Genomic DNA, 19,083 nt, shown 5'->3' with positions numbered 1-19,083 from the left:
GCTGGTCGACCTTGAAAGCCGACCTTGGTCGACCTTGGTCCCTCGTTCCCTTGCTATCACCGCTTTCTTATTTGTCACTCAGACAAGCATGGCTGGGCTTTTTCAAATTAGCTTCGCAAATATTATTAATATAGAAATACGTATAACTTACATGTTTGAAAGTATTCTTGAGAGTGTTATTTCAGAAAATTCAGAAAAGTTTGGTAAATTGAAACACATGTGGATGCTGTGTTCCTGATACACAAACAACAAAAAACACAGTTTTATAGTTACAAACTTTCAACTAACTTTTCTGTCAGCGTTTACCTACTGGCATTACCATAAATGAAATCACAAATGTAGTAGAGCAGACAACTCCCGATTCAAAGATTTCCAGAAGTTCTGAGAAGCCAGAAGTTACTGAGAGACAAGCCGGAGTAGAGACTAATCACTCGATTGCAATAAAGTAAATACTATTATAACATATTTTCATAATTGACAATTCATCTTTTGTAATTGGTTCAACCTTCCACTTCTAAACAAGATACATACATTCTTTCAAATACCGAGCAGGCTTTGCTAAAACAGTTTGTCAAATGCTGGGTGGTTTCTGCCATAGAATACATTAATCATATAATCATATTTTGTACTGTAAAAAATACATTACCATTTGATACGTTTAGTCAGTAATCTGCGCTCCAACATTCAAGCGCTGCCTGGAATCCAGTGAGCAGATTTTATCATTCATTAGTTTTTTGATCGGTACTCAAAAAGTTGATGTAACACACTATATGAGCAACAATCAAAACTCCAAGAATGCTACCGACATGCTCTGCCATTCTTCCGTCATTCTCATTTACTTATTGATGAGTGATTTATCGTCGAAACAGAAATATCTGTTGCTTTGCGCAACAAATAAGAATACTTATGACATCGTAACAGATGCTGTAGAAAGTAACAGCAAGTACCAATAGAAAGCTCGAAGAGTCCAGCAGATGGCGACTGGTGACAGATGGCTCTTGAAGCAAGTCCCTCTTGTGAATGACTCCAACAACACGCGTCTCTCTATATATATGGTCATGAGCCCAAGCCTCGCTACCACTAGCGTTTTTAATTATTTATAATAACATTTCTATAATAAGCTCAGAAGCATAAAGTCTTAAGCCAAGCTAAACGTTATGTAACAGCAGTGACCATGGTTAGGGATGAAACGATTCTAGTTTTATCTTTTGCAAATATTTGTTCCTATAGCAACATAGCATTTATTTTACAAGCAATATTTTACATATTAAATAGTTTATAATAATAAGACAACTTATTATTTAGTCAGTAAAATCAAATCTACTAAGATACTTGCCACTATGTAATGTCTTTTCTCGCTGCTAGTTGGCAGTCATGGGTTACCTACAAATACAATGACAATGTCCAAATAAAATATACGGTAGTTTAAAATACTATTGTTTAAGAATAGTATATATTGGTGCTACTAAAATTATATGCGCATATTGTGTTCTTTATGAAAACTTTTTGTATCGTCTTTTGATCATAAGCTTTGCACCTATAACTTATCTGTATAGGACACAGGTGATTGGCTTCCCAGATGGGACACTGCTGCCTTCAGCATGGTCATGTGATACTTTAAACGCAGACATAAGTTATAAGTAGCCATAAGAAATAACAGACTAGCTATCGGCTCAGCCCTATATTTCGCAGCCCTTCAAATGTAATATCGCGTTTGATTCATTATCAATAAGTCTACAGCTTGCTTATATTCTAAGCTTTCATAATATTTCATAGGCTTGAAGCAAACATCTTATGTGCTTCTCAGAGGAGAAAGGCAAATGTTTTCATTTGAATGTCTGTAAGTGCGTTCCCACAAGCTTTTAGCAGAGAACTCAAGCTTACTTGATCAAAAATAACCAGTTCTCAAAATATTCTATAGCGATAGAGCACATCGTGCACATGCATAGACTTGTGAATTACAATTATTAAGGAAATGAATGAAACTTACTAGGTAAAATTCCTAAATAAATGGTTTTGTTACATTTCTCTGGTTGCCAAATGGTATTATATTTACAGACCAATATATTGTGTGTTTTGTGCCTAGAAATCCGCACAACCATAAAAATACTTTTTAGCAAAATTATACGAACAATTTAATTTTTGATTAACTAATAGTTATATAAACCAACGTGAACATGAGAATTCACTAAAGTGTGTTGTGACAATAGGTATGCTCTATACTATGGCATGAACCGATCCCTAGGAACCATCTGTCATGCTTTATGCACTGGCTAGTAAGGCCATCACTTCTCAGATTTTTTATCCATCTCTGTTAGTTCATAAAAATTGCAAAAATTTATGCATTAAAATATAGTAAAATGGTCAATCAATAAGAAATTATTGTTACATATACTTTTTAACTAAACTATACGATGCCGTGAACGACTTGAAACGGTTCACGGGTAATGTTTGTGAGTTGTTTACTCAAGAAAAGATTACTCCAACTACGGCGAACGATAGCTTTTGATTTCTATATATACCATGATGTCATCAATTTTCGCAACGAGGCCATTTCATTACAGTGATTTCGTCAAGTTCCGTTGGTGTAGCGCACCTAAGAGACTAAACGTACAAAGGAGAGCTGTTTTCGCCTTCTTCTCCTACTCGTTTTTCTTGCATTATATTCTGGCTATTGCTTCAGCATTGCGATGGATAGCGAAGAGGACATGAATTTTGATGAATCAGAAGAGGAGATGAGCGAAGACGGAGATGATCATATGGTTATGGAACCCGAAGTTAGCAGCACGACTTTTGAGGCCCAAGATGAGACATTTCCACATATGGTGTTGGCTCCCGATCAAATCGTTCAACATATGATAGATTGTATAAAAGAGGTTAATACAATAGTCGAGGTACGGTTCGGCATGTAGTTCTAGTTCCTTTTTTTATTTGCCAACGCAAGGTATCTTGAGAATATTAGCTAACGCCAATCTATTCTTAGTGGTACGGCTAGAGAAGGCCATATTGGTTTTGGTAATCTGGTTTGCTTATATTAGGTTTTTGTTTGCGTAGTTTGGCTTAGATCAGCTCATAAGCTACAAAACTAGTTATATTGTTAGTTAGAGGTAAGGTTCCTTGAATTCTCTGGAAAAAAGGAAAGCAGATGGACTAACAATCAATCTAGCCATTTAAGAAAAGATCAGCAAGTGAATATCTTAATTCTAGTATGTAAAATTTAAATAATGGAATAATTTGTGCGACTATTTAAACTTAGATGCATATGCTATGTGAAAAGACATTAGTAAACTAAAAGCTTCTGACCTCATTTTGTTTTTTGATGCGCTGTTATTTAGATCTTATGCTAGGGAATACATTGAGAATGCATTAGAATAAGAAACAGAAGGTAGTATGGTGGCATGTGCCGAAGGTCATAAGGCTGGCCAACCATTAGCCAGTGCATGAATGTATGATAGTGGGTGAGTGCCGCAGTTCAACAGATATTGCCATCAAAATGTACCTGTTTTAGCTTTTTCTGATAATTTGAAGAGCGCTATAATATAGCTTGCTATATAACTTGCTTGATGACATACGTAAATGTTTAATACGTGTTTTAGTTGCCAGCAACCATTACAAGAATTTTATTGAATCATTTTCGTTGGGACAAGGAAAAACTCATAGAAAGATATTACGATGGAGACCAAGCAAGACTTTTTGATGAGGCACATATAGTGAATCCAGGCTTGTCGAGGGCCTCGTCAAGTGTTGGTGAGTCACAATTACTCTACCTTAATGTTAGTTCCATTAGCTGTAAGACTTGTGAGCTTGCGTAAAAATCCTGTATACAGCCAAACCTTGGTATATAAGATTATTCTGTTTCATTATTTACTTCCTATCTCAAAACTGTGGTGTGTGGTAGCAACTGTTCTTATGAACATGCACTGTGTTTTATTCAATTCGTTCCGCAACACAAGAACTTGATAACAAATACTTCAGGCAATTACATGTAACATTAAACAAATACATATTAAACTATTTATAAAATTATATGTAAAAATTAAATAAAATATTCATCAATAGAAATATGTTATTTATGTGGCTCATATTTATTGCTGACATATTAAAGATGAGCAAATGGAGGTGTAGCCTTAGCGATACAGAAAATGGAGCTCGCACAGATGGTGGCCGCAGGTAGAGACCACAGATAGAGTTGTAGAGCTTGCGACTGCTCAAAATTTGAATGAACTCAGAATTATTCTAGATATATTTTCTCGGCATTTGTTTTTTTGAATTGTATTTTAAATTGTCATGGCTGTAAGTTTAATGAGAGCTTCCCTATTTTTAAAAACTCAAAGCCATGTTTTTCATGGCTTTTGCTTGCAATAACTACTAGATAACATCGCCGATTTTCAAATGAAGTTATCTGAAATGTTTGCTCTGTAGTTTTTTGCTTGCGTTTTAAGGAAACAATTTTATTTTTTTTTTGCTCACTCAGCTCAAAAGGAAGACACAAAATACAGTGTAATATGAATCACATAGATACAGTTTCATATGAATCACATAGATACATAGTGTTGATACATCTCTACATGCCGACTAGAGATTCACATAAACTGAAAATATGAAATATTGCAGCATCTACTAGTCGCAATGCCGTAACTTCGACGACCCCAAGCAGCAGCACCAAGAGCTGTCGCACTAGATCGGCAGCAGTGGCTAAGAATTTTGACTGCGAAATTTGCTTCTCAGGCATGCCTGCACAGGTAGGGACATTCTAGCGTATCATTGATGACTAGCTTTCGGTCGCACAAGATCGTAACGCTGTACGATTTCGGGATGATACACTGTTTGTGTGGCGTTCAAAGTTTTTTCATCGATCAGCTTTTCATTCGATCAGAAGAGTGAATTTCAAGTTGATTAGTCATGACTAACGCTGGCCAAACTGGCTGGACAGGCACACTCATCGGAAGTTGTTTGCTCTTGCTTCAGAATACTAAGCATGTTAGAGTTGTGTTCCTAATGCTTAGTCACACAGACAGCTGCTCCCATCAAGTACACTACCTGATATCTTTTAATGTTGCTAAGCAAGGTTGGAAAAAATCATGATTTTTAAAAAAAATCTGGATTTTTGTGATTTAAATCAGATCTTTTTGATTTAAATTGGATTTTTGAAAACATCACTTACCAGCTTTTTTTCATAACCACTAACATAGTATTATTTTATTTTGTTGAAGTTTGCGACACAAAAACATTAGCAACATAACTAAACAGCTTTGCATCACTTCAATTTATTAAAAGTTGTTTTATTTCAATTTTGACCAAGTTGTGCAGTTCATATTCACAGTAGACCTTCTATAAGTCCCATTTTTGACATGGAAAAATAAAAAAATCATCAAACATGATTTTTTGGGATGATTTAAATCGCTTGATTCTAATCGGCCACTCCTGACGCTAAGCCAAACTGATGAGTTAATTTTTGCAAAGTCTGAAATTAATTGCAATAATATAAAACTATTTATTTTAGTTTTTGTGACAACTGTTTTTACACTAAGACATTTGTAACATTTCGGCGAAAGTCGTAAGATGGGCCTTCTTAGTCTTCAAATGCCCTTTAACCGTCTTTAAAATGATGATGGTGTTGCATCAGATTATTTGCATGGCTCTGTTGCTCCTACAAAGAGCACCCTGTATCCATAAGTGTCCCTGAGTTCTTGTGGTAATTCAGGCTTTTTTGTGTCAAGTCAAATTGCATTCTCATTTTTACTGGCAGCTTAAAGGAGGTGTGACATGGGTGTATTAACAGCGTGTGTGGTAATAACCACTTCGTTGTGAATTGTAAAGCAAGTCACAACTTTGCATCCTTAAGTCGACCTTTTATAGGAGGGGCTGTTAAAGTAATGATAGCATTTTAATTAACGACTGACTATATGAAACTTTATATATCCGTATCTCACGCAAAAGTAAAAAACTGGGCTGTGTTTATATTTTGAGTGTAGCTAAAACTAAAAGAAAGACAACACCCACTCAATTATATTAGTCTTTCTGACAAATATCAGGCTATCTTGAACAAAATTCTTTTTTAAAATATTTGTGCAAAAGCAAATGCCACGATAACGATGTGCTGCGCAGAGCAGTAAGTGGATTAGGTAGCCCGCTAGACTCAGTATTCAGTATTGACCCGATCAAGCGCGCTAGATGGTTAATAATTGTTTCACGAGGAAATTACTCTTAATGCTGAGTTATCTTCCCTGTTACTATTAAAGTCTGTGACTGTCACAGAGCTGATCAGGTGACGCACGTGTGTGCACCACAAGCTCAAATGTCAAATGCCTTAGTAGGCCATTTACTCTTGTAGAACATGACGGGTCTCGAGTGCGGCCATCTTTTCTGTGAGCAATGCTGGAATGACTATTTATCTACCAAAATACTTCATGAGGGTATGGGTCAGACCATATCTTGCCCCGCCCACGCCTGCCACATTTTAGTCGATGATGTCACAGTGATGTAAGTCACCGCTGTCGTCTGTCTCACAGAAGGCTAGCTTTTAGTTTAATTGTAGCCTCTTGTTTCACGGCATCCGTGATTAAGTTGCCTTGAAACAAGTTGCCTTGAAACAGATGTCTGTTATTTTGTACTGACAACTTCGGTTTATGCTGTGGATAGATCTGATCAATTAATTGACTATTAAACAAAACTCTTACCTGAGATGCTGGCCAAGCTGCTACTGGCCTTAAACTGACCTTGAACGGTGCTCGACCAAAGTTTATAAGAATATTATACTAATATAGCCCTTGTTCTTGAGTTCTAAAGCCTTGCAAAAGTTAGCCAGCAATCAGATTCTTTTTTTAGCGTCGGTTTTCATTGGCAATAGAGTATGAATGGAAATTTTCCTGTCACCAACCGATGGAAATATCTTTGTCTTACATTCATTTCTGTCTCATGTTATTCGTATATTAGGTTAGAACCGTTTTCAAGTTTCTCTAGAAGTGAAATACGACGCAGCGACAATCATTAGCGATCGGTTGCTATGCAACTACTGTATGTAGTAAATCATTGTAAATCAAATATCTGCTGCTGTTTGGAGTTCAACTGGCTGAGCTATTTTAAAATTAGTATCAGAGCACACGTCGCGTTTAAGAGTTGTCTATTGTTTTAATTTAGACTTATGTGCTTGCAGGCGCCTCGTCAGAGAGCCAACAGTAAGACTCAAATATCAACACCTGATCACCAACAGCTTTGTGGAGGTATGCTAGTGCTTCAGAGTTATCACCTCCCGTATTTGCTGCAACCATTATGTTAGTTTAAACTTATGTTTCTATCACTGTCTATTATAGTGCAACAGACTACTCCGCTGGTGCCCAGCTGCTGATTGCGGCTGCGCCGTTAAAGTGACTTATGTAGACTGCAAGCCTGTCACTTGCTCTTGTGGCCACAGGTTCTGGTGAGTTCTTGTCTAGTTATTGTCGTGAGTACATTGATATAAATAAATAGATATAATAAAGGTTTATTATATCTATCGGTGGGTACTAGTATAGTTATACGGATGAGTACTAGTATAGTTATACCGATGACTACTAGTATAGTTATACCTATGAGTACTAGTATAGTTATACCGATGAGTACTAGTATAGTTATACCGATGACTACTAGTATAGTTATACCTATGAGTACTAGTATAGTTATACCGATGAGTACTAGTATAGTTATACCGATGACTACTAGTATAGTTATACCGATGAGTACTAATATAGTTATACCGTTGAGTACTAGTATAGATATACCGATGAGTACTAGTATAGTTATACCGATGAGTACTAGTATAGTTATACCGATGAGTACTAGTATAGTTATACCTATGAGTACTAGTATAGTTATACCGATGAGTACTAGTATAGTTATACCGATGAGTATGAGTATAGTTATATCGATGAGTACTAGTATAGTTATACCGATGAGTACTAGTATAGTTATACCTATGAGTACTAGTATAGTTATACCGATGAGTACTAGTATAGTTATACCGATGAGTACTAGTATAGTTATACCTATGAGTACTAGTATAGTTATACCGGTGAGTACTAGTATAGTTATACCGATGAGTACTAGTATAGTTATACCGATGAGTACTAGTATAGTTATACCGATGAGTACTAGTATAGTTATATTGATGAGTACTAGTATAGTTATACCGATGAGTACTAGTATAGTTATACCGATGAGTACTAATATAGTTATACCGTTGAGTACTAGTATAGATATACCGATGAGTACTAGTATAGTTATACCGATGACTACTAGTATAGTTATACCGATGAGTACTAATATAGTTATACCGTTGAGTACTAGTATAGATATACCGATGAGTACTAGTATAGTTATACCGATGAGTACTAGTATAGTTATACCGATGAGTACTAATATAGTTATACCTATGAGTACTAGTATAGTTATACCGATGAGTACTAGTATAGTTATACCGATGAGTATGAGTATAGTTATATCGATGAGTACTAGTATAGTTATACCGATGACTACTAGTATAGTTATACCGATGAGTACTAATATAGTTATACCGATGAGTACTAGTATAGTTATACCGATGACTACTAGTATAGTTATACCGATGAGTACTAATATAGTTATACCGTTGAGTACTAGTATAGATATACCGATGAGTACTAGTATAGTTATACCGATGAGTACTAGTATAGTTATACCGATGAGTACTAATATAGTTATACCTATGAGTACTAGTATAGTTATACCGATGAGTACTAGTATAGTTATACCGATGAGTATAGTTATATCGATGAGTACTAGTATAGTTATACCGATGACTACTAGTATAGTTATACCGATGAGTACTAATATAGTTATACCGATGAGTACTAGTATAGTTATACTGATGAGTACTAGTATAGTTATACCGATGAGTACTGGTATAGTTATACCGATGAGTACTAGTATAGTTATACCGATGAGTACTAGTATAGTTATACCGATGAGTACTAGTATAGTTATACCGATGAGTACTAGTATAGTTATACCGATGAGTACTAGTATAGTTATACCGATGAGTACTAATATAGTTATACCTATGAGTACTAGTATAGTTATACCGATGAGTACTAGTATAGTTATACCGATGAGTATAGTTATATCGATGAGTACTAGTATAGTTATACCGATGACTACTAGTATAGTTATACCGATGAGTACTAATATAGTTATACCGATGAGTACTAGTATAGTTATACTGATGAGTACTAGTATAGTTATACCGATGAGTACTGGTATAGTTATACCGATGAGTACTAGTATAGTTATACCGATGAGTACTAGTATAGTTATACCGATGAGTACTAGTATAGTTATACCGATGAGTACTAGTATAGTTATACCGATGAGTACTAGTATAGTTATACCGATGAGTACTAGTATAGTTATACAGATGAGTACTAGTATAGTTATACCGATGAGTACTAGTATAGTTATACCGATGAGTACTAGTATAGTTATACAGATGAGTACTAGTATAGTTATACTGATGAGTACTAGTATAGTTATACAGATGAGTACTAGTATAGTTATACCTATGAGTACTAGCATAGTTATACCGATGAGTACTAGTATAGTTATTCTGATGAGTACTAGTATAGTTATACAGATGAGTACTAGTATAGTTATACCGATGAGTACTGTTCCTCAGTATTCAATAGATGATCTTTTTAGTTTTCGGTGTGGAGAGGTGTGGCATGATCCTGTCAAATGTTATTGGCTTAAAAAGTGGGTGAAAAAATGTGATGACGACAGTGAAACCTCTAATTGGATAGCAGCAAACACAAAGGTTCGTATTTCTATGATTTCTCTCAGTGTTCGCTGTTCAAAGTTTTCAGAACTAATACCCCGGTTAGCACTCTTGATTAGCAGGGGAGTAACCATTTACTATCTTTGGTTTCTCCAGTTGCACTCCAGAGATTTTTCTTCTTATGGTGCAGTTTCTGGAGTTTTTCTTTTCTAGGTTTGACCGTATTGTTGTATGCCACCACTTATCCTCTCACGTTTCCAGAGGTTTTCTATTTTCTGCTTGGCTAGTTCCTTTACTGTAGTTGTTGGATCACCTGCAACACCTGTCATTCTCTTACTGACAGTAGTTGTTGGGTCACCTGCAACACCTGTCATTCTTTTACACATACTTACTTTTCTCTGCTTTAGGAATGTCCCAAATGTCAAGTGACAATAGAGAAAGATGGAGGTTGTAATCACATGGTCTGCAGAAACCAAAGCTGTAAAACAGACTTTTGTTGGGTTTGTCTGGGACCATGGGATCCACATGGTTCTTCTTGGTAAGATATCATATTAGCATTGCTTTCTCTCCTCTAATCTCAAGTTAGAGTTGCTGTCTAGCCTCTTCCTACTCCTTCATTGCCCCCCTCCTCTCATTGCCTCTCCCCTCTTATTGCCCCCCCCCTCTTATTGCCCCCTCCCCTCTTATTGCCCCCTCCCCTCTTATTGCCCCCTCCCCTTTTATTGCACACCTCCCCTTTTATTGCACACCTCCCCTTTTATTGCACACCTCCCCTCTTATTGCCTCCCTCTCCTTTAATTGTCTCCTCTCCTATAATCACCCCCTCCTCTTATTGCCCCTTTCCCTCTTATTATCCCCCTCCCCTCTTATTGCCCTCCTCCCCTCTTATTGCCCCCTCCCCTCTAATTGCCCCCTCTCCTATAATCACCCCCCTCTTATTGCCCTTCCCCTCGTATTATCCCCCTCCCCTCTGATTGCCCCCTCCCCTCTTATTACCCTCCCCTATTATTACCCCCCTCTTTTATTGCCCTTTACCTTTCTGTCTTGGTAGCTTTTCTGTTTGCTATCATATTCAGCTATTTAGTTTGCATCATGTGCATCATTGATGATGAATATCATACAAAAGATACAGCATTTTATTGCTATCGACAGTTTACCAGAATCTTTGTATACCATTACCAGTGAGTTGTGAGACATGGTATTGCATCTCTTGGTACTACTGACTACTGTCTAGTCGCAATCACTTCTTAATAATTATTAGATATACAGTCAACCCTTAGCGTACGAAGTTCGTCCATTCTCAGATTTACTTTATGTATATAGAGGCTATCGGGTTTAGGAACAAATAATTCTCTAGAATTCACTATACTTTGTTAACTTGTCGCATAGCTAAACACAAATGATAAATTGTCTAGTAATTTCATATTTGGATTAAAACAAATGCATTTTAGTCTTAACAAAAACACTAAAGTGATATGTAAACACTTGATTATCAAATTGTTAATTTATCTTGGAGTCAGGAAACATACGTTAGACTCAGTAATGTACAGATTTCTTGGTAGAGTGGGTGATAGAAATACACTAGATGCTCCGATAATGCAAATTCCAAATAAGGTAAAAGTTTTTGCTCCGTAATACGTAACAATTTTCATATAGCAGAAAGTGTCAAGTCAGTGCAAGTTCAAATTCTCATAATTCGATTTGCATGATGAGAATAACGTAGTTAGCTTTAAAAATATCAATTTTTTGCCGCAATTTAAAGAAAAACAACATATAGGATTATCTCTATTATATATACGAGTACCCTGGGTGGCCCTGGCAGTTGAGTTCGCTGCGAGAGGATCGTCAGGCGTGTCGATGAAACACAAAAAACAAGTGGTTGCGCAATTCTTCAAACATACTTAAGGCGGTCGATTGGTGCAGGTGTTAGAGTGTCGTATAGCAACCCGAATGTCACAAGTTGTATTTTTGTCGAAAGCTATCTTGTATCGCAACCTTGAACCCTGGCAATGAACAGACAGACATCACTCTTAATATGTATAGCAAAACTTTTTTTTATACAAAATATTTTTTATTTTTCTTGGCAGAATGGACCTTGATTTATAGAAAAAAATGAAAAGATTGATGTGAATGATGTTGAAGTTGTGCGCTCTCCTTAACTTATTGTAAAACTATCGTAGTCATGGCCCATAAACCGAATGAATGTGATAAGACAAAGGAGAAAAGTTGTCAATATAAATCAATAATACTAGTCATTAAATTATAAAGCTGCCTAGTTTTTTTCTTTTTTGAAGGACCAAAGGGTGAGTTTGGGAAAATCTTAGAATGAATTATGCAATATACATGTGTTTTACTGTATACACGTTACTCTATAACATAAAATCCCTATAAATAAACAAATATTTATTTTATATTGCCTATAATTAATGGAAACTTTCCTAAAACGGATTACTTACGTTGTAGCGCCATCCACTGTATTCTTACCCTCACTTACACTGACTTACAGTTTAAATTTACTTACTCTATATTTTTTCTTGTTTATGTTTTATTCTTATTTTCCTCCTTTTCTACTGTTATTCAGTTTGCAATGTTTCTTGTTTTTGTGTGTTTCCTTTTAACGGTTTTTAATTCACCCAAATTATTTCAAATCGCAAATGAGATGAAATTAGAATTAAAATAAGCTGTTATCAAGTCAATGTAAAGGTTTGAATCGTGATGACACGCTGTCTATTCTCTTCATTTCTTCAGCTAGAGAACTTATAGTTATTGCTAGATGCAGGCTCTTTTATACTGCTGCCTTTTGGTCAATTAGGCAGTGATTCCCAGCCTGAAAATTATAAAAATTGTCTCCTTTAGAATTAAAATTATTGCTCGCCGTTATGACTGCCTTCGGTTTGAACTTGTTTATTGCAAAATCCTTCTAGTCTCATGGATGAGGATATTTGAAGATGGCTCGTCTATGGGTAATGGTTGGAGCAAACTCCGGTCTTCTCACATACCTTCTCTGCTGCCTTCTTGCTGAGTTGGTTCACTGTATGTCTGTAGACCATGTGTGTCCATTGCAGGTACAACTGTAATAGGTTTGATGAAGATGCCGCCGTGAAAGCGCGCACTGCGCAAGAAGTTTCCCGTGCCGCTCTACAGCGTTACCTTCATTACTGCAACCGCTACATGAACCATATGCAAAGCCTCAAGTTTGAGAACAAGGTTTGTAGCAGTTAAATGATATGCATGGACCTTATGCCGCTGTCAGACATTGTAAAGGCTCATTCATTGCAACTGAGTGTCATAAAAACTCGTAATGTTACAGCTATACGCGAAAGTGAAGGAAAAGATGGAGGAGATGCAGCGACATAATATGTCGTGGATAGAAGTTCAGTTCCTCAAGAAAGCTGTAGACATTCTCTGCCTGTGCAGACAGACTCTCATGTTTACTTATGTCTTTGCCTTCTATCTCAAGAAAAACAATCAGTCCATTATATTTGAGGTTGGTGAGTCCAACTGACATTGTCAGAGCTGACTCCGTTTTACAATTCTTTTGTTTGATTGACCTCAAATATGTTCCATCAGTTCGCTATGCACTCTATTCTTGTGATGACATAAGATACGCTGCCGACCATGTTACAGGATAATCAGAGGGACTTGGAGCAGGCAACGGAACAGCTCTCAGAGTACCTCGAGAGGGACATAACTTCTGACATGCTTGTTGACATTAAACAGAAGGTCCAGGATAAGTTCAGGTTAGCACTCGCCTTTTTGTTGCGTCAAACATTTAATAATGCCCGGTCTATGTACATCGGTCTTGTCTCTCTGAGTTTTGCACTGCTTCAGAAGTCTGCACAGCTGTTTGCTGTTGGAAGTATAAAGAGTTAAGAAACGAGATTTATCGCATTGCATGTGTCTATAATTGTCTATAATTGATTTGGTTTGTTATATTTTTCCTTTTTTTGCTTCGTTTTTACACACACAACTTTAAGTGTTGAAAAACCATCTTATTTCAAGCATTAAACAAGCACAGTATCATTGTTCATGTAATCGGGAGCGGAAAGATATAAGAGAAACATTTGCACCAAGTTTTACCTTTTTTTTGATTATTAATTATAATTCATTTTAAAACTGTAAACTCAGTAAATAAAAGGGCAGAACACAAAATTCCGGATACGTTACGGTACTTGAAGGCTTTTTAAAACCACCCAAAACCAAATAAAACCCTCCATTTGATCTGCTCAGTTTTTGTGCATGTTATTATTTGTTATATATATATATTGTTATTATTATTTGTTATTATTTGTTCAGCTTGCTTTATTCTGATTCATTGACTATTCTCTCTCTCTCCTCTCTCTCTCCTCTCTCTTTCCTCTCTCTTTCCTCTCTCTCCTCTCTCTCTCCTCTCTCTGCCAAGTACAGTATCATCACATTTCTTTGAACTTAAAGAATAGAGAAAGCATAATATTTTTATGCTTTATTATTTATCTTGAGGTGTTGACTGATGTTCTAAAAAAGAATCAAGGAGATTGACCAACCAGAAGCTGAGATATAGCCAGCCAAACACAGGTCTACCAAAAAAACATAAGTTTTTTGGTAGTCATCAATATATGACGTATGAAATCGACTTGTGTGCCATTGGTCAATTAAGCCAACTAATGCGCTCTCCTATAACAATCACGGCGTTTTAATTGGTTTAATCCCTGGAAGTATAGAACAATCAAATTGGGCCTAACAATCATTGCTCTAAGAATTCAGAACCAGTCCCTCTGACGTGTAGATTAGTTTTAGAATAAAATAATTACACGCATCTATTAGTTCGCAACATTCTGCTATCACTTTCTACAAATTATATTAGTTACATCATTTATTCTATACGCAGTTATATTATTATTTTGTATAATATGCATTATGATTGTAATATTAATCATAAAAAATAATCATAGATAAGATAATAGATCAATAGAAAAATCAAATCAAAAGTTATCGTTTTCTTTTTTTACAGCAAGAACAGCACGGTCAAGTTATTCTTTTTAAGATTATGGCTGTAGTGAACTTACAGTCTGTTAATAGTGACGATAATCATGAAAATCAACTAAATGCTGCAGTAGATACACAATAGAAAAATGATGAATGAACAAAAATTCACATCCTCATTTTTTATTCTAAACGACTTGCAATCGCGGATGTCGCATATAGACTATACACGCGCCGTTCGTTGAACAGAGGATCTTCGGAGCATATCCGTGGAGATCGAGTTAAAATTTGAAGCACAATAGTCAAAATATGCTCTTCTGTTTTGACAAATCACGGCGAGGGGTTGTGGGCAAATGCCTTTACCACACAATGTTTGCTTGATTTTCCTGAGAAACCAGAGCTAGTCTGTAAATTATTTACTATCGCGAGTAGCTTTTCACATCTCGTAGCCAAAACAATCATACGTAACGGCGGTAAGGGTGCACAACTCCGGCACATGAACATTAAGTCGATTTTATACGTCACAGTTTTCGGGATTTTCGAAGGGTTTTCCTCTGATTCTTTATTAGGTAGACCTGTGTTTGGCTGGCTATATCTCAGTTTCTAGTGGGTCAATCTCCTTGATTCTTTTTTCAGAACATCAGTCAACACCTCAAGATAACTAATAAAGCATAATAATATTATGCTTTCTCTATTCTTTAAAGAATAGAGAAAGCATAATATTTTTATGCTTTATTATTTATCTTGAGGTGTTGACTGATGTTCTAAAAAAAGAATCAAGGAGATTGACCAACCAGAAGCTGAGATATAGCCAGCCAAACACAGGTCTACCAAAAAACATAAGTTTTTTGGTAGTCATCATTATATGACGTATGAAATCGACTCGTGTGCCATTGGTCAATTAAGCCAACTAATGCGCTCTCTTATAACAATCACGGCGTTTTAATTGGTTTAATCCTTGGAAGTATAGAACAATCAAATTGGGCCTAACAATCATTGCTCTCAGAATTCCGAACCAGTCCCTCTGACGTGTAGATTAGTTTTAGAATAAAATAATTACACGCATCTATTATTTCGCAACATTCTGCTATCAATTTCTACAAATTATATTAGTTACATCATTTATTCTATATGCAGTTATATTATTATTTTGTATAATATGCATTATGATTATAATATTAATCATAAAAAATAATCATAGATAAAATAATAGATCAATAGAAAAATCAAATCAAAAGTTATCGTTTTCTTTTTTTACAGCAAGAACAGCACGGTCAAGTTATTCTTTTTAAGATTATGGCTGTAGTGAACTTACAGTATGTTAATAGTGACGATAATCATGAAAATCAACTAAATGCTGCGGTAGATACACAATAGAAAAATGATGAATGAACAAAAATTCACATTCTCATTTCTTATTCGAAACGACTTGCAATCGCGGATGTCGCATATAGACTATACACGCGCCGTTCGTTGAACAAAGGATCTTCGGAGCATATCCGTGGAGATCGAGTTAAAATTTGAAGCACAATAGTCAAAATATGCTCTTCTGTTTTGACAAATCACGTCGAGGGGTTGTGGGCAAATGCCTTTACCACATAATGTTTGCTTGATTTTCCTGAGAAACCAGAGCTAGTCTGTAAATTATTTATTATCGCGAGTAGCTTTTCACATCTCGTAGCCAAAACAATCATTATACGTAACGGCGGTAAGGGTGCACAACTCCGGCACATGAACATTAAGTCGATTTTATACGTCACAGTTTTCGGGATTTTCGAAGGGTTTTCCTCTGATTCTTTATTAGGTAGACCTGTGTTTGGCTGGCTATATCTAAGCTTCTAGTTGGTCAATCTCCTTGATTCTTTTTTTAGAACATCAGTCAACACCTCAAGATAACTAATAAAGCATAATAATATTATGCTTTCTCTATTCTTTAAGAACTCTAAAATGCTAAGCTCTTTGTTTTAGGATAGACAACTAGATAGATCTTTCTCCGATCAGCTGAGGCTTATATTTGACCTTGACCTACTCTAAAATCTGCCCAGCATTTGCACTCATTGAGCACTCCCTTTTTGTTTTTTGATTTTATATGTTAAATTTGATGTCAGCAGTTGAATCTGTCTCATCTCTGTGTCTCATATCACCCTTTGACACGCGATGCTAACTAACGTGGATAGACTGGCTCAAATTATCCAATACCATGTGGATATTTTAGGTACTGTGAAAGCAGACGCACGGTATTGCTAGGGCATGTTCATGAAGGATATGAAAAAGAACTATGGGAATACCAATCTGGTTTGTGAAGAGAAAACAACTCTTCGACTGAGCTAACAAATTTTGCATTACATTGAATCTTCTTGCTTGTGTCAGTGTTGGAAACGAGGGCAAACCTCACACAGTTCAACTTTTGCTGTAAGACTGAACACGGGCAGCAAGAAGAGATATATAAAGTCAATCTCGACTCTAATTACTATAGAATGAGGGAACGTAGAAGGAGCTCCAAGGTTAAGGAGACAAACACTGAGTTGACTTTGAGTTTTTTCTCTCTATTTGTCATGTTATAATTTAATTTGTTTATTGGGTTAGTCGGCCTGGCCATCTCATGATATGTTTATAGCGCTCTTTTGCAAATAAGGTTTTAGATTTTATTCTACGTTAATTAGTGACAGTTTGCCCGGAGTTGTCTTTTCACTCATTCAATAAATCTGTGCTTTCTTTTACCGGAAGATTTCTAATTTCAAATGTTTGGGTGATGGTGCAGGAGAAGACAATTTCTCTAGCATTAGATCCATACTTTTTGCACAAATAAAACAATCGAGTAACCGTCTGAGGACCAGTCTTTCCTTCATAACTTATTGGACCCGCTGAAGGCTTGAGGCCGTTTTTGTGCGTTTCCGAATTATTGTGTAGACATGAAATATTCTCTTCCTGAATGTTGAGAGAAAAATATTGGTCCTACAAGTACTAGATAGTTATTTCAAACTGTTTTTAAAAAATCGTCTTAATATTCTAAAGTATTGGCTCCAGCATTTATTGCTTAACATAAACCACATGTGAGCATTGCTAAAGGTATCTATAGGCTCTCACTACAGATACGTGTGTGTTCATTGGTCAAACTGGTAACGATAAGTATTCTAATTGGCAGAAACTTCATTTATATTCACAAACTAGTTAGCTAAGTAATATTAACTGTGTAGATATATATACAGAGATACGAACTGCACACACATATAAACTAGGTGAATGTTATTTTTAATTGACTAAGTTCGTTTCCCCAATGAGTTTGAGTAACTTAAGCTAGTCTAACTCTTTACTATAATAAGAGCCGTTATTAAAACTTAGAGCCAGCATCATGCTCTCTCTTTGCAATCACTATCTTCAAGCGTGTTAGCTGAAGCGTGAAGCTGCTATTTTAACCAATTGACAGTAAAGATTGGCAGTTGTAATAAGTATGACTACAATTATTCCATTGTAAAGCAATGTATGTAGTCGCTGGACTTCGTTTATAGACTTGCCTGTCTGAAAACCTGGAGGTTCTGAGTTCAAATCCAGTGCAAAGTGGATTTTTCTCAACGGATAACTGGACACATGAATGTCAGATAGACTAGAACTGAATACTTGGTGCACTATATATATATATATATATATATATATATATATATATGTACATGTATATACTATATGTGTGTACATCTCTGCTCTATATATACATGTATATAGAAATCTTAGTGTTTAGTTTATTTGAGTCTCACTCGAAGGCCAAAACCAGGAAAAATGCTTTTTTGTCTGAGATATACATGTAGGTATCATTGTAGGTATCAAACAAGGTTACACGGCTATAACAAGAAGATAACTCCAACATATAAAAAGGTTGCTTTATTGAACACTACAAACAAGGTTTTGAAAGTGCAAGAAACCACAAATTGCATGTGGCTGGTCAGACAAAGACAATGTTGTCAACTGATAAAACAGAAACAATATACTTTGTTGCAAATCTAGTCCCTCTGCTGACTAGGTAATCAGGTCAATTATAGATGGTGTTACCACTAGTCCCACTTCAGATTAAGTATTGGCCTTTCCAGAGATATAAAAAGGTTTTGAGTCCTTCAACGCCCAAATTTGAATCAAGGTTGATCAACATGCTACTCCATTTGTAACCCAAGAACGGTTCCTCGACAGGAGAATAACCGCTTTCTACTGTCAACTGTTTGACAGGACAGAGCAATTGGCTCTCCTGTCGAACAGTTGAGAGTAGATCAGTTAAACCGTAGGAAAAGCTCAGTGAGACAAAAATAATCAAAGAGCTTACGGAATGGCTTTTCATGCATTGCAAT

At 36.0% G+C, this 19,083-nt stretch overlaps 1 protein-coding gene across 1 annotated transcript; it reads left to right on the top strand.

The window, feature by feature from the left end:
- Positions 1–2,576: 2,576 nt before the first annotated feature.
- On the top strand, positions 2,577–17,575 carry LOC137391998 (E3 ubiquitin-protein ligase arih1-like). The gene is made up of 12 exons (XM_068078579.1): positions 2,577–2,894; positions 3,597–3,747; positions 4,615–4,742; positions 6,335–6,483; positions 7,157–7,223; positions 7,314–7,420; positions 9,712–9,826; positions 10,195–10,325; positions 12,853–12,994; positions 13,098–13,274; positions 13,415–13,527; positions 16,965–17,575. The coding sequence occupies exons 1-12, from the start codon at positions 2,691–2,693 to the stop codon at positions 17,050–17,052; spliced, it is 1,572 nt and encodes a 523-aa protein (XP_067934680.1). The 5' UTR covers positions 2,577–2,690; the 3' UTR covers positions 17,053–17,575.
- Positions 17,576–19,083: the final 1,508 nt, after the last annotated feature.

This window comes from Watersipora subatra, chromosome 3, assembly GCF_963576615.1.
Source record: "Watersipora subatra chromosome 3, tzWatSuba1.1, whole genome shotgun sequence".
Classification (NCBI taxonomy): domain Eukaryota; kingdom Metazoa; phylum Bryozoa; class Gymnolaemata; order Cheilostomatida; family Watersiporidae; genus Watersipora; species Watersipora subatra.
The sequence above is the reverse complement of the archived record's forward strand: the minus strand, read 5'-3'. Positions and strand labels throughout refer to the sequence as shown.

What these genes read in the sequence shown, in the direction of transcription:
- LOC137391998 (XM_068078579.1), top strand. Translation starts at nt 2,691, where the DNA reads ATGGATAGCGAAGAGGACATGAATTTTGATGAATCAGAAGAGGAGATG. An exon ending in TCTCAGGCATGCCTGCACAG is followed by an intron (nt 4,743 to 6,334) that starts GTAGGGACATTC and finishes TTACTCTTGTAG; the next exon opens with AACATGACGGGTCTCGAGTG. An exon ending in ATCAGTCCATTATATTTGAG is followed by an intron (nt 13,275 to 13,414) that starts GTTGGTGAGTCC and finishes ACCATGTTACAG; the next exon opens with GATAATCAGAGGGACTTGGA.